The sequence below is a fragment of the Macaca nemestrina genome, chromosome 4 (assembly GCF_043159975.1).
Source record: "Macaca nemestrina isolate mMacNem1 chromosome 4, mMacNem.hap1, whole genome shotgun sequence".
In the NCBI taxonomy this organism is placed as follows: Eukaryota; Metazoa; Chordata; class Mammalia; order Primates; family Cercopithecidae; genus Macaca; species Macaca nemestrina.
The window spans coordinates 82,406,404-82,434,139 of NC_092128.1; the positions used below are offsets into that span (position 1 = coordinate 82,406,404).

Below are 27,736 nucleotides of genomic sequence, written 5' to 3' on the forward strand. Positions count from 1 at the left end.
TATATCTACTTGGTATTTTACTTGTGGCTGTAATTCTGTATCTTGTTAATGTAATGTTTTCAGACAAAAACACATATACACAAAAATCTACACAGATTTTAGTGGGCTCTATATTATGAATAATATTCTAATTGTTCTTTAAAATAAAGAACAACAGAGAAAAATAGAGAATAATTCTTCTGTAACATTCTTTCACACCTCTCTAAAGCTTCATTAAAGAATATAATTTCCCTATATCTTGCACAGATGAAGGGATTTATTGATAATTTTTATTCATTCACATCTCATTATGTGGTTTTAAAATGTCAACTAGTATCTTCCTTTTAATGTAAAATAAACACAGTGATTTCAACTTTAAGACAAATTTACAAATACCTGCAATTTTAAACATTTATATTTCACTTGTTTTGACTATAGCTAATGGATAACTTGTTTTGAGAAAAAGATATTGTAAATTATACTTGTACTACAGGATCTCAGATGTCTGCAAGTACAAAGTGGAAAACTATTCAGTGACGGATTCTTTATTTTTAGTCTGACCTTCATTAACAAAAGCAGTTCTAATTGTAATGGTTTTTTGACCTACAAGGCTTATCTTTTCAGGTTTTCTCTGTGATTGCTAAAGCACATTTGATTTTTGTAAACAAATTAGAATCTACTTAATACTCTATGATCAGCTGAATAATTCATGTAAGTCTTCCTTCGAGTGTTAACAAGTACTATGCGGGTCAGGAACCGTGGCTCCACTCCATGTTTTCAAAACATTGATTTTTAATTGTACTCAAACCTCAATCTATGCAATTAAATTCCACATATACCTTTTCTTTATTTTCAGGAAGAATAAAAATATTTAAATAAAAATAACTCCCTAAATTGATTTCAATGTACAAAATAAAGAACTTTTACACCTTGGACTATAGAGTTCATCTTCCCAAAAAGACGGTGAAAAGGAAATACATTTAGGGTTATAAACAAGGACTTCGGCTTTACTCCACAGAGTTTAAAAGTGGTTGTGGGTATACAATATATATTTTTTAGATAAATAAAAAGGCAGGAGTATGGCAGGCGATGCTGCAGGTGACAGCAACATATTTACACTGCCTAAGGGGTGTTTCTAATTGAAACTTGAATGGAAAATATCCTTTATTAAAACAGATCAATGTTTTGTCCAGCAGTTCTTAGATGATCTACTTGTTACTGGTAATTTCAGAAAAACAGAGCACTGTTCAGGACCCGAGGGAAAGCAGGCAGAAAAGGTTCATGGACACTGGGTAGTGAGCCAAAGCTGGAGGAAAGGTGCCCAGTACACAGTTAAGAATAAGCAAGTGCTAGCCCCAAGCTTTCCCCTCTGCTGCTAATGTGTGCCTTTTAGGCCTTCTAAGTACCTCATCTTCTACCCTTAGATCTTCAGGTCTTTCTCTCCACTGCTAACCTGAGACCTCAGGTATAATTTCTCATTGCACAAAATACTGAATGCAGCATTTTTACTTTTGTAGACTGAAATCAATCTCTCTCTCTCTCTCTCTCTCTCTCTCTCTCTATATATATATATATATATATATATATATATATATATTCTTCTTTAGCTCTCACTTGTCTTATTTAATATTTGGTGTTGACATTATGACATGGACCAAAGTGATCACTAATAACTACTTTTTTACTCTGAAGTGTTTTAACAAAACAATGCATTTCCTAAGGAAGTTTTGTAGAATTTGTGTATTCCTCAGCCCTTCTCCATTGCACGTGGTAATTGGGGGCAGCCATATGGGTAGATGCCATAGGGATCATATGATACAAACCTAGTACTAAAACCCGTGAGGGACTGGGTGTGAAAGTGATCAAGGTGGAAGTTTATTTGTATCAAAATTTCAAACTGGCTGTTAGCTACTGGTTGCAATAACACCCTGAAATAAGTGTTTGAGAGAGGAAAGTATTCCCAAATATACTACTTATTTGGGATATTAAGAGGGACTATAATTATTTTTGTAGTATTAATCAAGTAAAATCCTGCTTTCTTACAGATGATACAGAAAGAATATATAAAATAAAATGAAGTAAAATTATAAAACAAATTATTGATTTTATAAAATTTTTCATTTGAAGATTTATATAACAGTAAACCAATTAGAATAACATTAAATAATGTAATTTTTAGTCTACCCAAGCCCCAAATTTATTTTGAATAAACCATTTTATAAGTGACTTGAATTATTAATAGTACTAATTAATGACTGAAATTAATGCAGTATACTTTTTATTTTTCAGGAAAAGATTTATAACACCTAAGGCTTAGTCTCATACACTCTGTAAAAGATCACCTGACTTAAGTTTTGAATCAATAATATTTTGCTATAACTAAAATACATTAGCTAAATTCACCTTTTTTGCCAAAAATGTTGGTCTCCTGCAAAGCTAACTTTCTAAGACTATTTTCTCAGATATCAATAAGAACCAATAATTCCAAATTAAGTAATACCAAAATAAATGACACCCAACAAACAAAACACTGTCAGAGCAATACTGAAACCCACTCCCATACCTGTCTTCTGTGCTCCCCATTGTTTCTCTGTCCCAAGAATCCCAGAGGGCCTCTCACTGCACCACTCATCTACACATTTTTCCATACACAACTCTGTGAAAGTCTCCTTCCCCATCCTAAGCTGTTCTGATTATGCCAGGGTGCTAACTTCTGCAGGACAGTTTAGAAAGAGACCAAACACACACACACACACACACACACACACACACACACACACACACACAGAGCTATGATTTGAATGTGTCCTTTCTGAAATTCAGTTGTTGCCAACGTGAGAATATTAAAATGTGGGGCCTTTAAGAGGTGATTAGGCTCATGAGGACTTCCCCTCGGTGAATGGGATTAAGGCCCTCATAAAAGAGGTCCACAGAGAGGTCTGCTCTTTCTTGTCCTTTCACCTTCCACCATGTGAGGACACAGCATTCCTCACATTCAGAGGGTGCAGCCCTCACCAGACACATGAACCAACACCTTGGTCTTTGACTTCCCAGCCTCCAGGATTGTGAGAAATAAATTGTCTGTTCTTTATAAATTACCCAGTATTGGGTATTCTGTTATAGCAGCACAAAATGAATTAAGGCACAACTATACACCAAAATTAAAAAAATATATAGGTTTTTCTATCATATTTAAAAGATACCACTTTTTTAAAATTAATAATACTGAGATAGATGGCTTGAGATTTGTTGTGTTAGCAAAGGTTTTAAAACTGTTATGCCCAATTTGGTCAGGTAAGCTAGGCTCTTTATTCTTTACTAGTATGTGTATAAACTATAATAATTTGACAATCTGTATCAAGAGTCTTGAAAATATTCATCCTTTTAACTAAAGAACTGAATTTCTAAGAATGCACCATAAGGAATAACTCAGAGATGGGCAAAAAAGATATGCTACAAGAATATCATGTATAGCATAATTTCATAATAAAAAAGCTAATAACCCAAATAGCCAGTATTAAAGGAATATTAAATACTTGAACCATACATATAATAGATATACAATTAAAATATATCAAATTTTCCAGGAATATTTTATAAAATAGGAAAATCATCATGAGAGTTATGAAGTGAAAAACGTGATATAACATTATATAAGCTAAATTAAGTTTAAGTAATTTATTCATTCATCAACCATGTACTGATACCTAGTATATAATACATGGTGAGTTAAAAAAGATGACTAAGACAGCTTTTGCCTCAAGAAGCTCACATTTTTATGATAAGGGTAAGAGACACCTAAACAATAAAGTACCTAAAATCATTACCAGTAACTTGTTGGAGGCAGACACTGAATACACAGGTGAAAATAAAAATAGAGTATTGTTGTTAAAGTGCTGACATAAGTCAGGGAGGAGAATCACAAAAGCTTCATAGAGCAAATGATGTTTGAACTAAATCTTGACAGGAGAGTCATTTTTGGATTCTGTAATCGACTATTATAGTTGTGGCTGTCTGTTGCTTATCTATCAGTCACTTCAAAGATGATATTACATTTTACTCTTCACAAGGATTTTTCTTTTTTGTGTGGTTTCCCGTGAGTGTATAAAAAAGCATAGTTCACTTATTGCAGGAAAATTTTCATAGCCTTATGGTCACAGGCTTTGAAATGTATGAAATTTTATTTTATGTGAAGAGGAGCAATAAGAATTAACTATGGTAAATATTTCAGTAAGCATTATTATATCATTAGGTAAGCTAGAGCTAAAGCACTTCCTACACTCAAAGGAACTATTTTAAGTAGTTTTGGAACTTGCTTACTTGCTTAATTTCTAGGCCTAATGTATATACTAACAACGTATTCCTTACATACAAATGTTCATTGGTTTTCCTGCTAAGGTCCAAAGTTGAGTCTTATATGTACCAAAGCATAAACGGTGTGATACATGGTTCAAGATAAATAGAGCTGAGAATTGTACCTAATATTTGATTTTATTCTACATTTTGGGGCTCAAGTTGAAGGTAGGGGTTCTGGAACAGTGGGTTGTATAAGAAAGTTGAACAAACTAACCATTTGGTCAAATAGCATGAAACTGAGGAACATGAAAAAGTATGGGATAGGAACAAATCAGCATTTAGAACTCAAGCAGACAATCCTATGGAGACATTATAAGCAACTGATCAAGGAAATCCAGACCAGGTAGAAACTGGCTCTTAGCATACATCTGGCAGATTTAGAAAGAACAAGAGGTAAAACTGGCAAGAATCCCTGATGTTGTTGAGAGCACCAGCAGAGAGCTGTCCTAGGGTTTTATGGGTAAAGAGTGAACTATTCAGAGTGTGAAAGCCATTCAGATAGCTGTCTCTGTGCCTTTGCCATGTGATGTCCCTTCACCTCTCATCTCTCAGAGTGTTGCACAACCTTTGGAGGCCAGTACAAATGTAAATATCAGCCTTTTCTTGGCCCTTCCTTGCCCATCTCCAGCTCAGATAAGCTGGTCACTCCCCTTCAGTGATAGCCCCGATTACCCTGATTACAATTGTTATGTCTACATCTCCTTGAAAGATTATGAGCTCATACATGTCTATACTTCCCCATCGCTAAAGTTCAGTAAAATGTTTGTGTAGTAAATAAAGGGGCTTAGAGGGCACCACCCCAACGCTGATGTTACTATGTTATTTGTAATAGATCAAAATTGGGAAATGAGGAGAATAACTCTGCTAGAAAGAAGAAATATCAAACAATTTGTCTTCACCTCAGATTTAACTTTCCATTCCAGTTGACTTAATATGATGCAACAAATAATAAGAGAAATACCATAAACATGTACATGTACACAAAATTATTGGCAATATTAGCTCGGCCCTAGGATGGTTTAATTTCAACTTTCAGAAATGTGGATGTGAATACAACAGTAACAGTCTCCATAAATTTTAATGTAGAAAACCATTCAGAAAAAGTTTGAAACATTTAAATATCCCTTAAAAGTACACAATTAAATTAGGAAGACTAAAAGACTCCTCAAATCAGGTTTAATTCAGCCTTCTGCCAACTAAATTTTTTTCCCAGAACTTCCTCGTCGTTCTATTACAGCAATACGTTTTTATTCATAATGAAGATGCTGAACTTCAAACTTCTGAAGACATTTCTGCATCACAATAAGCTGCAGATTAAATTATATGGCATATGATGTTAGTGTTAAGGATATTTTATTAGTTTATAATATTTTAAAACTTGGTGATTTGTGTGTAATGTCTCTTTTGTCCATTAACCTGACTTAGATTAAGAAAACAAATTTCCTATGCACATTAACCAATAGAATTATCAAGCACTGACACACACATACACACAAACTTAAAACAATGACATGCACGGTACACAAATTATGTAAAGACCTTCAAAATAGAAAGAATATTTCAAGTTTTCCTCTGGGTAAAAATTGCTATCTTTATACTTGAGGAGTGAAATGGTTTGTGTGCTCATGATGCATTTAGGAGTAGCTAGTTTTCTTCTTCCTCAAGAGACTTTTTTACATTGGCCCAAGATTTAGGAAGAACCAAGCATATATATGAATTCAAATTAAAAATCCTATTGTACTAGTGGTAAGAGAAACCTACTGTATAAATCCCTGAATACTGACAGTCCTAATTTTCATCTCCTTCATCACATGCCCTAAGACATACAGTATCTTCAGAAAAGTCGTTTTTAAAGTACACAAGACAGGATGAGAATGTTTCCAAAGTCTATTTACTGTAATGCTTGCAAAGGATTTCATTTGAATACATTTATACTAGTCCTTTTACCTGCAATAATAAATTTTAGTTCATTTCACAGCTGTATCCCATACAGCAGTCCACACTAAATATATCAGCTTAGCTGCCTGCGGACAAACATAATGATGCTTGCAGGTTTTCACTTGGATTCTTTCTGGGAAGAAAAGAAAAGGAAAACGACAGCTGGAATGCAATTCTCCCTTTAAAGGACACAGTGAAAGTCAGCATTTTCTATTGTTGATAATATGCCTATTCATGAAATTACATAGGTTTATATACTTGAAAAAGATTTCCCGAAATTAAAGGTAGACTGCAATATTGTATCAAAACACAACACAGGTGGTCAGACAAGGGAGGTGGGAGAGAAGAGAAAAGAACCACTGAGCATAATGAGAGACATTTGAAGAGACAGTGAAAGAAATCTGAGACTATAAAGGAGAAGAAAAGAAAATTGTGTGTGGTGGGGGTGGAGGGGAGAGAGAGAGAAGAAGAGAGAAATGGGGAGAGGGAGAGAGGGTGCCCTGTCAGGTTTTTTTGGGAGACACACAGATGAGGAAGATTTAGAATGTTCTGTTGTGTGGCCTTCAGTTTAAACTCCTGTGTTATGTATTTTCAAGAAAATTCACAGTAAAAATCTGTATAACCCTTTACAAAATGAATTTAAAAATGTAAATATACTGAAACTGAATATTTAGTTATAGCTTGAAGCAGCACTTTATACTTTTAAATAAGATGCATTGCAGCATGAAACAATATGGGAACATACTTATATTTAATTATAGGGCAACAGATTTTATAGATAAAATATGTTATCATTTATGTTAGAAAAGTGAAGGAAACTATGAGAGAAAATGGCAAAATCTCAAGAACATGGTAAAGTGATCAGTCAACACATTACATAGTCAAAATATTTTTCAAAACACAAGTCTATAATCATTTACTCTATCTCCCTATACTTGTGTGAAAATATTAAATACAAATTTCTGTTGTCACCTATTATTTATACCATATAATGCTAATTTAAATCTTGGAGACTTAATCTTCACAAAACTGGAGAGTATTTTCCCTGACCTTGGCTTTTTCAATCAAAATAGTAGAAGCATACTTTAAAGGACTTTATAGAAAATTTCATTTTTATGTATATCATAACATCAAAAGACACCATGATATGTGTCCTGGCTGCTAGTTTTATACTAAGAGTGTGGTTTGGGTTAAATCACTTAACTTCAGTACCTGAGTTTATTCTTTCATTAAAGGAGACGAATGCCCTATATTAATGAAGAAATCGTGAGAATTTAGTGAAAGAACATGTATGCATGAGTGCTTGGGGAATTACAGAGTACTATAAGAATACAAGGAAATATTGTTATTTCACCCACTAAGCTGTAAAAAGGATATAGGCACCTTCAAAACAGATTAGCATTGAAAGTTTTTATTGGTATAATTTAGATTTCTCTGCAACTTTAAAATACATGTGATAAGTCATGACAGCTCTACCATCCCAACTACTTTATTCTTTTCTTTATTGAAGCCTTCACTATGTGATCAGATTAAAAACCCAAAAGGAACTTATTGTTGGCATCCTATTAAGTGTGTTCATGATTATTTCAGCAGATTTTCTTCCTAAATACACTTTTATTCTTATGAATTAGGTCCCCTAAAGCACGTTCCTATATTTTAATTACTTATCTTCTAATTACATGTTCTTAAATGATAATTACGTTATATCTGAAATTCATAAAAAATATAATATGTATTAAGCTGTGCTGGGTTTAAAAAATGTGGCTCAACTGGGTGCAGTGGCTCACGCCTGTAATCCCAGCACTTTGGGAGGCCGAGGCAGGCAGATCACGAGGTCAGAAGATCGAGACCATCCTGGCCAACATGGTGAAACCCTGCCTTTACTAAAATTCCAAAAAATTAGCTGGGCATGGTGGCATATGCCTGTAAACCCGTCTACTTGGGAGACTGAACCAGGGGAATCACTTGAACCTGGGAGGCGGAGGTTGCGGTGAGCCAAGAGAGCGCCACTGCACTTTAGTCTGGGTAACAGAGCAAAACTTCATCTCAAAATAATAATAATAATAATAATAATAATAATAATAATATGGCTCAAACAGTTTGGCAGTTTCTCAGACAATTAAAAATACAGTTACCATAAGATCCAGCAATTTAACTCCTAAGTATACATTCAAGAAATGAAAATACATATCCACACTAAAACTTGCACATGAATGTTCATAGTAGCATGATTTATAATAGTCAAAAGGTAGGAACAACCCAAATGTCTATCAACTGAGGAACAAACAAAAGGAAGTGTATTTATCCAGCGGAATACTGTTTAGCAATAAAAAGAAATGAAGCAATAATACATGTAAAACATGGATAGACTTTGTAAACATGATATGTGAAATAAAAGGTCACAAAGGATCATGCAAGTTATGATGCCATTCATATGAAACGTCCAGACTACGCAAATAGAGAGAAAAGGTAGATTGGTATTTGCCCAGGACTTGGGGTGATGTCTAAGGGATGCAGATTTCTTCTTGGGGTAATGAAAATGTTCTTGAATTGATTGTAGTAATGGATGCACAACTCTGTGAATACACTAAAAGCCATTGAATTGTACACTTTAAATGGGTGATTGCATGCTATATGAATTCTATCCAATAAAGCTGTTAAAAGAATGGCTCTTTGATAGCACTCCCAAGTATTCAGCAAATGACTAACAAAGGAGATTCATCTCATTTATAATAACATGGCACAAGAGTAATTTTCACTCCAATTTCCACATTTTTTCATAAAATGCTCAAAATAATTTAGCTTTTAGATGATGCTATCAAGGTAGAAAATTATTTCAATAAGAATGGTCTTGAAAGCTCTGAAAACTTTCATCATGATTCGGGAAATCATGACTCATGATTCTGCAGTGCTTGATCAATCAAGGTTGAAGAACCACCTTGTCTGCTTCATAATATTTATTCCTTTCTCGTGGAACTTGCACAGCTGAAGCAGTTCAAAATCACTTCTCTTATAAAACAAGCTGAGAGAACTAAAGAAATTAGATTAAATATTGCATTAAGAGACAGGGAGAGAAATGTATCTTAGCAATAGTCAAAGCTCTCCTTATGAATTATTTGATTTCATAAATCCAAATCCATTTTGATGACTCTCCCATTAGAGGTATGCAGTCACCACAGCAAACTCTCAAAAGAAGCTGTTCGATAGTCATTGGATCTTCTGATCTTTGCTGCATTTCTATGATTATCTGTGCCAGTTCATGAACAGCAGATGCCTTAATCCTCATCACTCCTCTCTCCACAGGACCCATGAAGTAATGAGAACAAATGAAGCACAGTGCATAGAGAAATGTTGATGTTGGCTGGAAACATGGCTGCTTAGACACTTTAATTTGAATTTGTTGTTACATATACTTTCATGTAGCCATGCTCTAAAACTAAAAAAAAAAAAAAAAAGAATCTTTTAAAAATCTTTTTTACCCTCCATTTTTAAGCTTCATGTTTTTGAAGACCTGATATGATTGTCAAAGGCAAAGGTTGTCAATCAATGCCCCATAGTCCAATTTTGGCCAGCTAGATGCTGCATTCAGCCAACGGTATTGTCCTTTATGTGATTTTTTTTGTTTCCAGTTGAACCTGGTCTCTACCTGATTGCAAGTGATGGACCTGAAGCAAGGTAAGGGAGTGGTATTGCTTCTCTCAACCAGGTAGTCCACAACAGAGAAGAGTTGAGTACAGCCGGCCTTTATATCATGCCTCATCTACTCTCCTCATTTGTATTCCCTTTCACAGAACTCATCAGGGATGAGTTCTATACCTGTACATTTAAATATATGTACATATATTTAAGCTTTACTTATTTTAATATTACTTTACTCAAAATGGCAGAGGAAAAAATAAAATATTACATCATTCTTATTAATAAACCTGAAAGGATGCTACACTATTGAAATTACTGCATTTAATTAGCACTACCTAAGATAGCATTTCTCTTGGAAAGTTTGCAAGGAGAATTATAATAGCTCATTTAGATGAACAATCATATAAAACGCATATATTCACATCTGGCTTAACATTTACAAATACATCCTTTCATTCCTGGCAATATTTTATAAACCCAAATAGACTTGAGCTCCTAGATTCTATGAATCAGAAAACAGCAAATAAACTTATTATTATTATGAAAAGACTCTGTCATCCATCCATTCCCTTCTTCTCCAAACTCATATCCACCCTTCTTCCCACCCCAAATTATTCCCTACTTTTTATGACTCCAAACTTCTTTCTATCCCTGGAAACATGCCATTTAATTTTTTCACAACTGTTCCTTCTCTGCCTGGAATTCTGTCTCTCTATAGCCTTTCTCCATTTGTAAACTGATTACCTTTCAGACTTGTGTCTTATGAAAGTTTTCCTTCCCTGTCTCATTTTGCAAGAGAATTACTCCCTCCTCCATTTTATATCCATATATGTTTATATTTTTGTAATAAGTTCACTAGCCTCAGATAACTTATTTACACAGGATAGAGAACTGCTTGAAGGACCTCGTGTGCTATTCATGTTTGTTCCCCTGCACCTGACACACAGACCTTGCCATAAAATAGGTACTAAGTGCCTGCCAATTTTCCTCAGTTGAATTTGATTAACACAAACTGGGGAATATAAAGGTCACTTAATTCAGACTGTGAATGGAATCCCCTGAAATAGTTGTGCAATGCAATATATGTTTTTACATAGATACCTGTAATCCATATTATTCCATGTGGGTCTATTACCATTCTTGCCTTAATGGTGTCATAACCAATGGAAACCATTGACAAGTAATGTTTTAGAGAAATAGTGTTCATGGATATGCTGGCAGGTAGATGCTATTAGAAAAGTACTTCTTGGAAATTTGTGCAAGCATTGCAGTTTGAAAACATTGTACAGGCACCAGAGTGGCAAACACAGGAAGATGGTTAGATATAAAAAGGGTCTTAAAATAAAAGCTGTAAGTTAGTGGAAGGTAATGCAAGGACTTTCATAATAGCTTTTATGAGTGGGTTATTGATGAACATAAGCTTGGCACAAAACTTTGTAAAATAAAATCTTAATGTAAAATTTGTATAATATTTTAGTAAAAAATGTGTATAATTGCACACATTTTAAAAAGTCACTACTATAAATACCACATAAAAACATATTTTAGGAGGTATAATTTTCATAATATCAGGTAAATGATGAAGTCCTGTGTGATAATTTAGCCATATATTATTGCATTATTTGCATGTGCCTGTATATATATATATATATATATATATTCATGCATCTAGGTATGCAGACATGTATATGTGTGTGATTATGCCTATAAAGGTGCATCAAATTATTATTGTGATTCTGACATAAATTTACAAGTGCTTCACAAATTTTAAAGAACGTACAAATAAATGGGTTGTAATGGACATGAAATAGTTGAATAGTTGTCTCTCCTTCAAGCTGGGAGACAACATTTTCATTTCCTTCAGAATATTTTGAATCACATATATTGACGTGTGAAAGTGGGATATTCATATATATCACACACACACACACACACACACACACAATGCATCTTAGGAGAGGAGTTTAAGAAAGGAAGTCTCATCATTAATCATACACTTCCAACATCCTTTCATTCACAGCATCACTGAGCAGAAAAGTCTTGCCAAGAATAATATCGGGTTTTCCAAGCAAAGGAACTTTGGAACCCACAGTCCCACTTAGAGAGTCAAACCTCCAGCACTGCCTAACTGACTAAGATATGCACAATCACAAGTACAATTAAAACACTGAGGCAGAATGCCTGCATTTAAAAACCATACTTTGAACAACCTTACAGTAAGGCTGAGCTTTGTAGTTTCTCTGTTGACTCTGACCACAGGTACAGAACAGAGCAATGTCAGATGCAGAGAAGCTTGACATTCATATGCAGATCCAAGGAGGAAAAGGAAACAAAGTAAAAAAGGAAAGGACGCAGACAGATTCAGAAGACAAATTCTGTACCAGTGAGCAGTTCATACCAGGATTATAGCCAAGTAAGGGATAACATTTACTGAGCGCTGGCTTGTGCCAGGCACCATCTAAGTACACTATAGGTTTATCTCAAGCTATCTTTAAAATAATCTGTAGAGGTAGTTACTAATATCATATCACATGGTATAGCTACAAAATAAAAGAGAGATTAGAAATCATATTCCTAATAAATAACAAAATTAGGTCAAAATTCATGTACTTCTGACTCAGAAGTCTGTTCTTAAACATCTTTTTATTGACTACACACACACACACATACAGACAAATGCACACAAACATATATTTATTTAACTAGTTATTGATTAGGTGCTTCTTTCATTCCAAGCTATGCATTCAATTCTTTGCAACTAATCTGTAAATCCCTGAATACAGTGGAACTCTGTAACATTTATAGTCACATTCTGATTTTTGTAGAGAAAATAAAAATAACTTTTAAATAATGCAAATCAAATAGTCACTATGTGTGTTCTGATACCACTTCTTCTCTGGTACAATAGGGAACATACCTACAAACACATCCATCTACAACACTCAGAATGTCCTGTTATTGCTAGTGCTATAATGGCCCAAGGGAAAACATTTTATACAGACTACACAGAACAATTAGAAAGCCCTGTATTGGCCACATACCATAAGTTAAATTATTTCAGCTACATAATCAATGTCTGTGCCCAATACATTTGCTTGGGAAATTTAATTTTCCATGAGGCAGTATCGTTCTAGGTTAGGCTGTTAATAGTGTACTATATTTCTATTCTCATGCACACCACTATCCACTTCTGGGTCATTGTTTACCTATCTCCTTTCTGAGTGTGCTCAACAATTTACGTCAATGGGAAGGTCATGGGACTAACCTAAGTAGCAGGCTGACTTAACAACTTGGTTTCAGGTCAACTTACTAGGGCTTCAGCACAGTGGACCTTCACTGTTTCCCAGAAGTTCAGAAAAATGTTGCATCTCCCACTTTTTCCCAGACTATAGCTTCCTCAGTGCAAAGCAAGGAAAAGTAGATATGCAGCTACATGATTTATTAACCGCACCAGAGTCTGCTAGGGATACAGGAGGTATGTATTACACTTGAAAATCTCCCCAGCTTGCAGGCTTAACGTAATCTTTATTATATTTGCCTATTTCCTTCTACTTTAAGATATCATTCATAACTCCCAAGGTATTCCTCTCAAGGGGGAGCAAAGTGTAGGACCATCTACATTTATTCCTTACTTAATTCCCATGTGTTTTTTTTTTCATTATTGAACAATTATCTTCAGTATGTGTCATTCTATCAGAACAATAAAAAGTGGAATATGTGCAGCACAGTCTGGATTGAGACTTTGAACTCTGCCAGCTAAGAGTTAGCTACCTAGTCTTGCTACTATTACTCCTACAATTAACAGAATGCAGATCGATCACCAAAGAACATCTGCAGATGACAAGCAGATGAAACATCATGTTAGTAGGGAACTGCAAATTGAAACAAGATATGCATCCATTAGAATGGCTAAAATAAAAAATACTAAAAACACCAAAAGTTGGTGAGGAGTGGAGAAACAGGAACTCTCACTCACTGCTGGTGGAAATGCAGAATGGTACAGCCACTTTGGAAGGCAGTTTAGCAGTTTCTTATAAAACTAAATATATTCTTGCCATATGATCCCGCAACATGCTCCTTGGTATTTACGCAAATGAACTAAAAACTTACATCCACACAAAAATATGCACATGAATATTCATAACTGCCCAAACTTGGAAGCAACCAAGATGCCTTTAAATAGGTAAGTGAATAAACAAACTGTAGTATAGCCAAAGGATGGAATATTTTTCAGCACTCAAAAGAAATGAGCTGTCAAGCCATGAAAAGGCATGCAGAAAACTTAAACACTTATTGCTAGTAAAAGAGGCCCAACTGAAAAGGCTACATATGGTATGATTCCAACTATATAACATTCTCCAAAAAGCACAAATATGGAGACAGTAAAAAGATATGTCTTTGCTAGGGATTTGGGAGGCGGAAGGGAGAAATAGAAGCAGCACATGAAATTTTCAGGGTAGTAAAACTATTCTATATAATATGGTAATGGTGGATAAATATCTCTACATAGTTGTTAAAAATCCTAAGAATGTACAATTCTAAGAGTGAATCCTAATGTAAACTATGGACTTTGGTTAATAATAATGTAGTAATATTGGTTCATTAATCGTAACTAATTTTCCACACTAGTGCAAGATTCTAATAATAGAGGAAAATAGTGGGAGAATGGGAACATAAGGAAACTCTGTACTTTCTGCTTAATTTTCCGTAAATCTAACACTGCTTAAAAAATAGTCTATTAAAAATAAAATCATTTTAATCCAAGCATCGTTCTCCCATGCTACCCCTGCCCCCACCCCACACACCAATAACAAATTAGAAAAACAGCTAAAGCCCAATGCGTTGTCTTCCGCTCAAGAGCAGGGCCTGACCCCCGGGCTCCACGGCCAGCCTTCTCTGTCCAGTGGGAGGCAGCGCCAGGGATGCCTTCCACGGTAGTACAATATGCATGGCTGGTGAGGGGTGGAGGTAGGATTTTCAGAATCTTCTTGAGGTTACTCTGTTTAGCTCCTCGCCAGCCATGTTCCCAGCGCCTCTCTCCCGGAGCAATGAATCCTGTCAAGAGTGTCCCCTACTCAGTTGTGGACTGTAAATTGTCCTTCTCTTCTCTGTTCTCTGTCCCACTCTTGTCTTCAATCTCCCCTTCCTCCCCACTGAACTTGTCATGGGCCCACTTGCTTGATTTTCAGAACATGAACCGGCGCTGACCCGGAGGTCATCATGCAAGCAATACTTCTTGCTTTTGGGTGTGTACTCTGGGTCCCACTCCTCTTCCCGGTTTCTTTTTTGAAAATTGTTGTTGCTGTTGTTGTTATTGTTGCCAGAGTAGTTGCCTCTGCCCCAGCCTCTTCCTCTGCCTCGAAACTGAAAGGTTCCTCAAGCTCTGCCACCTCCTCTTTCACTTGGACACAAAGTCTTTGGTCCCCAGTCTCGATTTCTCAAAGCCCGTGGTGTTCTCCCTGTCTCGTCAATGTACTCTTCTGCTTTGTAAGAGTGAGATGACTGAGAGGAAGAGGAGGAGGATCTGGACCTACCTCTCATCCTCCGGTACTTCTTCTGCTTCTTTGATCCTTTATGAGTTTTCTGTTTTCTCTGCTGACCTTTCCCTCGAGTGGATGGAGTCTTGGGAATTCACTGATTCTCTCGATTTACTTCGTTTAAGATCTCTCTCCTTATGTTTTTTTTTTTTGCAACGTTCAATATCAAGGCTGAGATCAACAGGATCATCTCTATATTTTTCCTCAGCCTTGCAGCCAGATTCTTGGGGACTTTTCATTTCAGAGGATGCAATGGCATCTTTTTGGCTAGGTCCCATTATGCATCAGAAACAATAGATAGTTTACTTTTTGGTATCATTGCTCCAAGTATTGCCTAGTTTCCTTCACCCTTTCCCAATATGCTATTTTTTTTGTACAAATTTATACGGTACATGTGCAATTTTGATATATGCATAGATTGCATAGTGATCAAGTCAAGAATTTTAGGATATCCAACATCCAAATAACGCACATTGCACCCATTAGGTAATTTCTCATCATCCACCCTCCTCTCACCTCCTAACCTTCACAAATCTCCTTTGTCTATCATTCCACTCTCGACATATATGTGTACACATTTTTACCACCCACTTATGAATCAGAACATGTGGTATTTGACTTTCTGTGCCTACCTAGTTTCACTTAAGTTAAAGACCTCTCGTTATATCCACACTGCTGCAAAACATACAATTTTATTCTTTTTTTATGGCTGAATAGTATTATATTGTATACCTATACACCATACATTTTCATTGTCCATTCTTCTGTTGATGGACACTAAGTTTGATTCCATATCTTTGCTATTGTGAATAGTACTATGATTAACATGAGTATAGGTGTCTTTCGATATATTGATTTTTTTTTTCCTTTGGGTAGATACCCAGCAGTTGGATTGATTAATTGAATGGAAGTTCTATTTTTATCTCTTTGAGAAATTTCCATAGTGTTTTCCATAGAGGTTGTACTAATTTACATTCCCACCAATTGCGTAGTGGATATCAAGCTCTTTTCCATATACCTGTTAACCATTTGTATGTCTTCTTTTAAAAATGCCTATTCATGTCCATTGCCCACTTTTTAGTGGGATTTTTAAAAACTGAGTTGTTCAAGTTCTTCCAGTATATTCTGATAAACAGTATATTCTAATATCTGGTATACTGCAGATGTTAGTCTCCTGATGGATGAATAGTTTGCAAATATTTTCTCCCGCTCTGCAGGTTGTCTGTTCACTCTGTTGATCATTTATTTTGGTGTGCAGAAGGTTTTTAGTTTAATTAAGTTTCATTTATCTACTTTAGTTTTTGTTACCTGTGACTTTGAGGTCTCAGTCATAAATTGATTGCCTCAACCAATGTCCAGAAGAGTTTTCCATAGGTTTTCTTTTAGTATTCTTATAGTTAGGGGTCTTATGCTTAAGATGTTAATCCCTCTTGGGTAGATTTTTGTATGCAATGAGAGATAGGGGTCTAATTTCATTCTTCTGCACATGAAAATTCAATTTTCTTAGCACCATTTATTGAAAGGAGAGTTCTTTCCCCAATGTATGTTTCTGTTGGCTTTGTCAAAAATTAGTTGGTTTAAAATATGTGGCCTTATTTCTGGGCAATCCATTCTATTCCATTGATCTATGCATCTATTTTTATACTAGTACTATGCTGCTTGGGTTACTATAGCCTCATAATATAATTTGAAATTGGGTAATGTGATTTCTCCAATTTTGTTCTTTTTGCTAAGGATTGCTTTGGCTATTTGGGTTCTTTTTTACGGCTCCATATGAATTTTAGGATTCTTTTTCTAATTCTGTGAAACATGGCATTGGTATTTTGGTAGAGATTGCATTGAATCTGTAGATTTCTTTGGGCACAACAGTCATTGTAACAATATTAATTCTTCTAATTCATGAGCATGGGATGTTTTTCCATTTGTTTGTGGCATTGACAATTTCTTTCATCAGTGTTTTGTAGTTTTCCTTGAAGAGATTATACATGTCTTTAGTTAAATTTATTTGTAAGTATTTTATTTTTGCAGCTATTGTAAATTGGATTGTTTTCTTGATTTCTTTCTCAGCTAGGTCTTTATTGGTATATAGGAATGCTTTTAATAGTTTTATCACTTCCCATTAATATATACTTTTTTGCTGTTTAGGTACATAGGAACTACATGCATGGGAACCACCTATTTGATTTTTTTATCTAAGTAACCAATGAATTCTGAGAACTAACTGTGCAATGTACACCAAGAAAGACAGACAAGATATAAACAGTAGTGTTTTAAAAAAACTAATTTAAATGATCACCTATGAAGTAAAAACAAAACAACTCATAAAACAGAAACAATTCTACTATGATAACATTTAACGCTGTCATCACTTGAATGCATTTTAAACTATCACTGTAAAGTTCTGATGAAAAAATTAGAAAAGATATAAGATATCTACCTTATGACTCATTGGCATCTCTATTTCACAGTCTACACTGTCTCTTGTAGTAGGAAAGATATATTTTCTCAAGTGCCACATGCTCAGTGCCTCCTTCATTAAGGGCCAGTCTAATGTGCCTTTATATTAATTCTAAGGGATCCTGTCCTATACATTCACTACACTGAGGGACTTCCAATCCTCTCTTCGCAAAGAAACCCCACTATCCAGTATTCTCATTCTAACTCATATCAGAGGTCAAGAAACTTGAATTTCTCCTAAAAGGACCTAAACCACAATCACTTGACCAATAACCTAGTCAGAATGTCTTCCCCCCACCATCAGGCTAGTCCTCTATACAGTAATAATTGGCAGAAGAAAATCTGGATTACGTGCCATCCTATTGTACTCTTAATCTCAGCTATGATTGGGGGCTGCCATCATTTTACAAACCAGGTAGTTGTGTATAATTTTCAGAAGGAGTGACCTAAGTTACCCTAATTTCATTGAAACAGTTAAAGAGTCTTAAAATTCCCTGAGAATTTGACTTTGTGATCCAACCAACCAATATACTTTTTTTTTTTTTTTTGAGACGCAGTCTTGCTCTGTCGCCCAGGCTGGAGTGCAGTGGCGCGATCTCGGCTCAGTGCAAGCTCCGCCTCCCAGGTTCACGCCATTCTCCTGCCTCAACCTCCCAAGTAGCTGGGACAACAGGCGCTCGCCACCATGCCTGGCTTTTTTTTTTTTTTTTTTTTTTTTTTTTTTTAGTAGAGACGGGGTTTCACTGTGTTAGCCAGGATGGTCTCAATCTCCTGACCTCGGGATCCGCCCGCTTCGGTCTCCCAAAGTGCTAGGATTACAAGTGTGAGCCACCGCACCCAGCCAACCAATATATTTTTAATGAATTCTGAGCACTGATGGTGCTATGTAAATTACAAAAGAAAAAAAGACCAGACATAAACTGCAGTGGTTTTTAAAATGTATTTAAATGATCACTTACTAAGTAAAAACTAAGCAATGTGTAAAATACAAGCAACTATACTGTGACAGCATTTAATTTAGAAGTGATAGGAAACAATGTTAATTTCAAGAATGTAAAATATCAACTTTTTGAGAAATCCCCTGAGACACAATAACAAAATGAAGTATAATAAGTTCTGTTTACATAAGTAACCCTAAATTTGGTGCTGAAAACATTTTTATAGTCTTTGGTACATGCTGTCTACACATAAGTGACAAACTAATAAAAAATATGTCTATAATAAAATAATTTCTTTCTATACTTGCTTTTTTGTCTTTCATGCTGTCATTTAGTTGCAGAAAACAGATAAGTATGTTAGACCAGTAAAATTTCTGCAAGTTATGTCATTTTTAGGTGAATAACTGGTAAAGAATGGTAAGAGAACTAACAGTTTTTGAATGTCTGCCGCGTTTAGGTCATGGCAGTACATACTTTCTGTTTATTACCTGTAGAAAAACCTCATGAATGCCTTCTTACTTCCAAACTTGTGTCATTGTTCTAAGGTGAAAAACAAAGCCAGATAATTGATCTAACTTAACCAGTCAGGTAGAGGAAAGATGTAAACAGTGGTTTGTCTGATCTCAAAGTCTGTGTTCTTTCCATTCTAAAATGGTGTCTCCCTTATAACCTGGAGTATCTACTAGTCTGGTTAACTGTATCAATTCGTAATTTCTAGTGCATTTACTGGAAAAGAAAAGATGCTTAAGAGAAGGCTAATGCACATTATTGGGCTTGCTCCAGGTCATAAACTTAAATAGCTATTGTGCCATCTGACAGAATAATAGCAATAATAAAAACTATCACTTACTGTACTTTTAATATGTTTCAGGTACTCTCCTAGTACATTACATACATTACCATATTTAAACCTCAGAAAACCCCTATAGAATGCATCCCATTAATCCATATTGGAGATGAAGGAAAAAAAATTCAGAGAGATAAAATAACTTTGTAGGTAACATGAATAGAATATTTTCCATCCATGTTGCCCCAGATTGATTAATGTTGACACCCATGCTCTCTCTACCGTATTCCATCCTTCTCATTCATGAAATGAGAAAATGATGTGACATTCTGAATAAAAGTAAATTGTAAGAACAGTTTAAGTTCAAAACACTTGGGCTAGGATAATGCCACCTGATATTATGACTACCTGGAATGATATCCCTCTCTACTTTGTTAATTAAAGATAGGTAGAATTAAATGTTTTATGCAGAGTAATAAGTACTATTAGCATAAGTACACAAAAGTTAAAAAAAGATAACATTGTTTTTACTAAAGTTGAAGAACAAAAGCATAATTTTAATGCAATTACTATGTAAAGGACACAGTGACTGTCAATAATGGCAATGTCTTGCATTACATGAATCCAGTTCAAAAGTGTTTAATGTGAGTATACTCCTTGACAGAAAACACATACTTGTAAATACCCTATCACCTGAATTCTAAATAATGTTTATTGGATTTCAATATAATTTCATCATTATGAAAATAAATTCAATTAACTCATTAAGATATTTTTGAAAATATATCTATGACAGAAGTTGATAGAAGTTTATGTATTCAATATTTTTGTCTGATTAATGCTAAGTCTGTTGCATTTTGCTTAATTCATTGGCACTCTTAATTTGGAATTGCCAAGTGAATATAACTAACCATAATTATTATAGAAACAATCTCATATGCTAGAATAATAAAAAGTGCAAATGTCCCTGTAATCCCAGAACTTTGGGAGGCTGAGGCGGGCAGATCACCTGAGTTCAGGAGTTCGAGACCAGCCTGTCCAACATGGTGAAACCCAGTCTCTACTAAAAATACAAAAATTAGCCCAGTATAGTGCCAGGCACCTGTAATCCCAGCTACTCAGGAGGCTGATGCAGGAGAATAGCTTGAATCTGGGATGCAATGGTTGCAGTGAACCGAGATCACGCCACTGCACTCCAGCCTGGGCAAAAGAGTGAGACTCCATCTTAAAAAACAAAAAGTGCAAATGCCATTAACACTTACTAGTAACAGTAGTTATTCATCTTTCAGTGATATGAATGCTATGCCTCGTGTGTATGAAATATGTTTTCCAATTATTCAAAGATAAGTTATCTTTGAAATGACCGTGATACAAAAGTGCTGCAAATCTTAACTTTTATATATTATTTATTTAATTAATTTTTAGAGACAGGATCTTGCTCTGTCACCCAGACTGGAGTACAATGGTGTAATCATGGTTGACTGTAAACTTGAACTCCTAGGTTCAAGCAATCCTCCCACCTTGGCCTCTAAAAAGTTATGGTATTACAGGTGTGAGCCACCCTGCCCAACAGACTTTTATATTTTAATAAATAAATTTTAATATCTTAAATTCTGGGGTTTTCCTCCTTATAAAACAACAACACTGTAGTAGAGAGACTTACATACCACTTATTAAACTTTATTGATACTATACCTTTTCTACTATCTTGCGTTTTATTCAATCAAGTTTATATCTCTATCTCTATACCTAAAATGTTTCCCAAAACACTGTGAATTATCTTACCAAGTTAACATACTTGATATTTTCTAAAATATTTCAGAATCCCTAGCCTTTCTAAATTTTTAAAATACTTTTTGCCACAATCTCCTTAATAAAATACCTTCTTCATCTAATGTATCTTGTCATTTGCCTTGTACCTTTTCTGACCATACTTTCTTAGCCTGTTCCTCTAGATTTTCTCCCACTGTGGCCCTTTATATCTCAATATTCTCTGTGAAATATCCTGGCTCTTCTTTTCAATATTTTCCTTGCTTTAATGATCCCTCCCACTCCCATGGATTGAAATATATATTTATTGAGTTCCATGCTTACACCTTTGGCCTAACTCCTTCTCCTAAACTGAATCACCCATTCACTAATTTTCCCATGAGATATATTAGTCTAAATATGTCATTGCTACCTCAAGCTCAGTATATCTGAATTAAATTGATATTCTTCTTAACAACACTAAGAAATCTGTTCTTCCTTTTTTCATACCCTGTACCTCCATTACTGGCTACAGGCATAATGGAAACCTTGATGGCATTTTCCTACTTTCCCTGGAAAGCACTGTATCTCCTGCACCCTAAACCTAAGCTAACATTGCTTCAGTGTGACCTCAAACCCTCTTCTACTCACTCTTCACTATAACTTCTATTGTCGGAGTTCTGTTCCCCTTTGTCTCTCAGTCAACAACTCACGTCACTGGCCTTCCAGCTTCTAAACTCATCTCTCTTCATTCTAGACAAACAAAATATCACTCTTCTGCTCAAAGTTTCCAGTGGCTACCACCTGCTTATAAGTTAAACTCCAATATCTTACCGTTGTTTGAAAGTTTATTGATAATCTGGTCCTATCTCACTGGATTGGCATGAAATCTTTTCATTGCTATCCAACATCTTGGGCTTGAGGTGCAGTGTACTACTGGGACTTCCAGATCTAGGAATGCTGTTGTGCTTTTTCATTTTTATTTTCTTTCTTCTCTCTGCTTAGAATGGCCTTCTAGTCCTTCCTTAGTCAAAATCCAACTCATCCTTCAAGACCCAGATCATATATTAAATTATCTTTGAAACCCTTCACACCTCCTTTATCAGTCAAGTAACCTCTCTATTCTTATAATGTTCTATTCATGTGTATGGTATGCTATGTTGTAATTGTGTATTTATAGTATTGTTTAATTGTGAGTTTCTCCTAAAACCTATAATCAGTTGAATAATAAATTTTTTAAAACTTTAAATAATTTTTCTCGAGAGTTTCCCGAGAAATGAGTTTCTCAAGAGCAGGGATGACAGTATCCCATTCAGTCTTTACCACAATGGTTACATATTTTAGGTCCTCAATAACTCTTTGTTGTGAGTTGAATTAATAAAGCATATGTAGATAGATACATATTTAAGATTGCATATAATGTATAAGTAATTATTATTGTATGTGAATATATTATTGTATGTGAATATATAATACACACATGGGTGTATTATGTATACACATATGTGTACAGTTGGCTCTGGAACAACATGATTTGAACTGGGCAGTTCAACTTACATGCAGATTTTCTTCTACCTCTGCCACTCCTGAAACAACAAAACCAACCCCTTATCTATCTTCCTCTTCCTCCTCAGCTTATTCAATGTGAAGACAATGAAGATAAAGACCTTTATGATGATCCAGTTCCATGTAATGAATAGTAAATATACTGTCTCTTCCTCATGATTTTCCAAATGTCATTTCTTTGTCTCTAGCTTACTTTATTGTAAGAATATAGTATGTAATACATATAACATACAAAATATGTATTAATTGACCGTTCATGTTATCTGTAAGGCTTCTGATCAATAGTTGGCTATTAGTAGTTAAGATTTGGAGGGGTCAAAAGTTATACATAAATTTTCCACTGTGCATGTGGGTCAGCACCCCTAATCTGTGCATTGTTCAAGGGTCAACTTTATATACCCTTATTTGTTGTATATATGTATTTATGTGTGTATTTATAATATATGTATCTGACATATGTATTCATATATATGAAGCACTTTGGGGGTCAAATGGGCCCTTAGATGTCATTTTATCTATTTAATGAATATTACAAAATAGAAAGCGAAGAACCAAAGTCATTAATGACTTTACCAAAGTTCTACAGCATGTTAGTAACATACACAGTTTGAGTTCCTGTCCCAGATCTTCATCCAGTGTAACAACTTTCACTACATCACTTTAATTCAATAATCTCACCATTAATCTGATTCTCTATAATCCTCTTTACCAAGACCAAGCTTACCCTATTGGAATAGACATTTTGGAGTATCTCACCTCTTTTCTCTTCCAATTCCCTTCTTCCCTGTTTATTTTCATCAAGTGATACACACATAGTGATTCTGTAACCTCTAAATTTTCATTTATGGTATATCCTTTTTCTTTAAATATTCTCTAGTTCTGAGAACTACTTTCAACTCCATTACAAACATATTAAAGTCTCCTTTCCCTCTGATAAAAAATAATAAAGAAGTCATTATTTTGCTTTCTAATTGAATGAACTATTTTTTAAGGTGTCCTCACATGTACATGCAGTTGAGAAAACTAAGGGTCAAAAGTTAGGTGAACTGCCAAAATTCCTATAGCTGGCAAGAGCTGGGACTGGCACTGGAATCAAGGTCTCCATACCATTGTTTCTGAGAGCTTCCCACTATTTTAAGCTGTTTATTGGCTTGTGTTCCTTCCGTGACATTTATGATGACATATATTGACACCTCAGATGCTGTACAGTGAATGTTGGCTGGACTGTTTTCCATCTGAATTATTGCTTGGCTCTTGTTACTTTGCTAGTATAAATTTCAACTAGGCAAGTACTAGTTTATCTTACACTGACTTACCTAAGAAGCTCTTCCCAAGCATCCATATGATACCATTTAACGGTAAATTATAATTTGATTAATGTTTGTCATTATGAATGTGTTTTTAACAGGTAAAACCCTAGCTTAGGCTAAATTAGAGATCTTCAACTCTTTGTTTCAAATTGAAATAAATTAGTTTTATTTTATTTGAATTCATTACTCAATGGATCTGCAAACTTAAGATGTTAGCGAGAATAATCTTGCTTTTAAAAATGTGTATGTGTTTCATGTAATATTCTAAGACAAATTGTGTACTTTGACTTTAAATACGTTTCTGTTTAATCTCCCTACTAAATGTCTAGATAGCTGCAACTTCTTTAAAAATTTCAGATATCGATATTGATGCAATCGTAGAATAAATTGAGCTGTCTCTTCAGCAGTGGTACAGAGATGGGTTGAAGCAGGAAGAGACCCACTCCCTGAAACTTGTTTGCAACCCCATGACGAACACATACTTTCCCTTTCAACTACAACATTATCTTAATGTTTGGCATGACCGAGTTATTCTTAAATTACCCCTAGCTCTAAGCAACGGGGATAATCTTTTCCCACTTTATTCCTACGAACATGTGAAGTTTTAGGTCCGCTAAAGAATTCTCAATGTTTTTTTAATGGACAGAGAAAGTGAGCCCGCAGAAAAGGGGTTAGTAATGCTTCACTTCGCATTGTTTTCCTGCCTGTCACGGCCCCCGCCAGAACCTCCAAGCACTTTGCCAGGGGGTACTGATGGGCAGTTAGTAGCTGCTTTTGTTGGGTGGTTGAAAAACAAAGCAAAATAATTCTCAAGGAAGGAAGGGAAAGTTTGAATCCAGACATCCTCAAAGTTGTACACTTTAAAAATCCTGCGATTCGCTAGTTAAGAATTGAGTTTTCAGTCTTTCCGGAAGGCTCACTGGAGCCCCATTCGCCTTTAATTGTTGGAACCGCCCTCACTTGGCTTGTTTCTGGGTGTCCCACATAACACAAAGCTAAAGTTAACAAATTCAACTCTATATCCACAAATGTCATGACAGCGAGCATATTGCTTGCCTAAACAATAAAGACCGAGGCTAAACTCTTTGCTTGTTCTTTGCTAGAAATGTGTTTAAGAAACTCCTAGTAGAATGAAAATCCAGAGGTTAAAAATATTGCACTTCATTATGGAAGTGCAGCGTTGCCCTCATTATGGAGCTGCGAGAGAAATATTCCAGCTACTCACTGTTGCCTCTTAGTTGTTATGCTTTTCTTTCCTAATTGCCTCGGACATGACCTATTTGCTTCCTAAGAAATCATACTTTTTACCTTAGGATCCCAGCATAACCGAGCCATCCAAAAGCACCGGGGTCCCTACAGAAGCCCATCAGCTCCTTAATGTGCCCCCAGATGTGAAGATGGGGAAAGGGTAACTCCGTCCCACTTACCAGTCTTCCACAGATAGAGGGTGGGCACCTCCGCCTCGCCCTGTGCCGCAGCCCTGCCGGCGGCACCCGGGAGCAGCAGCAGCAGGAGCAGCAGCAGCGGCAGCAGCTGCAGGACGCCCCGGCGCGGCCCCGCAGCGCCCCGGCTCCCGGACGCCCAGCGCCTGGCTTGCAGCCCCATGCCGCCCGCAGCCACTCCAGGGTCCAGAGCCGTAGCGCGCTCGGCAGGGAATTTTTCTCCGCTCTTGGAACGTCTTCCCAAAGAGTACAGAAAGCAAAGCTCTTTCCTGCTATTGTTCGCTTCAGATGAGAAGGAGGGAGAGTGCGTCTAACACCAGGGAACAATAGCGTCCGCGGTGGTGGCCGTGGCCGCCGCCGCCGCCGCCGCCTCTGGCGGGGATGCTGCTGCCGCTGCCATTCCGCGCAGAATGGCAGGTCCTGGCGGCTCCGGAGGCAACTGTCCTCAGGGGGCCCCAGCTGACTGAGCAGGTCTGCTAGGTCTGGGAGGCAGCGCAGCCCCCGCCAGCTGGAAGGGGAGGAGGGGGGCGTGAGCCCAAAGGAGCAGAGGGGGCTGGAGGCAGAGGGAGGCGAGAGCGCTAGGGCGAGAAAGGGAGCGAGCAAAGGGGAGAGGGGCCAGCCAGGCGACACCCAGTTCCGACATACCCGCCTAAAGAACTCCTGTGCACATGGTGCGATGAAATATGTTTGGAAGGATGCACCAATAAAAAGAATCATCACCCGGCAGATTTCAGAATGACAAATAACAGGCATTGATATTCACTGTCATCCAAGGAGTCAAACGCTAGATCTAGTGGCATGTTATTCTTAGTACGTATTTACACAAAGCATCAGCGTTTATTATCTATTTTTAAGCCATGGCTTCTGAATTACTTTGTGTGGGGAGCAGTATTTGAGATCAGATGTAAAAACACGAGAGCAGAAATGTTTACTTGTAAAAATGTACTTAAACACTTCTTTAAATGTTGTTTTCAACTTAATCTACTCTCAATAAAAATATGAGCAATACTGATGCTCTGTGACAAATTAAATTGTCTTTTAATAACCTTTAAAACTGAATTAGTATTTAATGAGTATTTCCAGTGCTACCTAATTACATAAATACAATTGTACAAAAAAAAAACCCTTAAAATTAAAATTATATTTCAGGTATAGAGTTCTGTCCCTTCATCTACTTCTTTCTCTCAAAAATATGCTACTTCTAAGTATTCAGATAGTTATGAGTCAAATTAAAGGTCAAACTGAGTCAGTCTTGCTGTCTGGATATCTTGGAATTAGTAAATTCTTCATTTAAAATTTCCCTGACACCAATTTACCTTAACTCTTACTGTAGCAAAATGCCTGTCACCATCTAAATAAAGAACCACATGTGTTTGCATATTTTGTCCTTTGTGTCTCCACTTTCTTCTACCAGTAGTAATAGAAGAACGTGTGTGAAGTCAGATAATGCTTTATCCTTTCTCATTCTCCCTTTAGCCAATAATAATATCTTTTATTATTAATTCATTTCATAGTAAAGCTAAAATAGTAGGCATTTAACCATTAAAATTTCAGCACATGGAAAGCCAAAGAAAACTATTATCCCGTCAGCAATTTTCAGGCAAATAAAATAAAATTTTAAAAGCAGGAAAACTACTTTTTATGAATTTACTCCAACACAGCTACCCAAGAGTTTAAAATGAGGAAGCTACTGTTTCTGAAAGAGGAAACCTTCCATAAGGCTCTCTTGGGACCCTTGTCATTTTGCAGAGACTTCCAGACACAGCCCTTCTGCATGCATTAGATTAAAAACAGGTTTGATCAAATAATTCCCAGGTCCTGCCTGTTTAAGTATTCTGACATCAGAGGAAATTAGCTACGTTGAAGGTTGCAAATTTGGTCTTTGTTTACTTTCCACTCTGTTAGGCCTCTAAGAAGGAATTAAAAGCTCAGAGAGCCCTAGCTCTGTGAGTCTGTGATTAGGAGAGATAAGCTAGTGTGGCTTACTATTTCTTCACTGGTGGAAAACAGGCAACAATCAAAAGATTATAGGTTGATA

General features: G+C 36.0%; 1 protein-coding gene across 1 annotated transcript in view; it reads right to left on the bottom strand.

The window, feature by feature from the left end:
• The window catches only part of LOC105475597 (thrombospondin type 1 domain containing 7A), a 501,118-nt gene extending 475,119 nt beyond the window's left edge, over positions 1-25,999 (bottom strand). The window contains exon 1 of the mRNA XM_011730984.2: positions 25,684-25,999. Coding sequence (XP_011729286.2) covers positions 25,684-25,861 — 178 coding nt within the window. The 5' untranslated portion in view covers positions 25,862-25,999. The remainder of the gene's footprint in view (positions 1-25,683) is intronic.
• Positions 26,000-27,736: the final 1,737 nt, after the last annotated feature.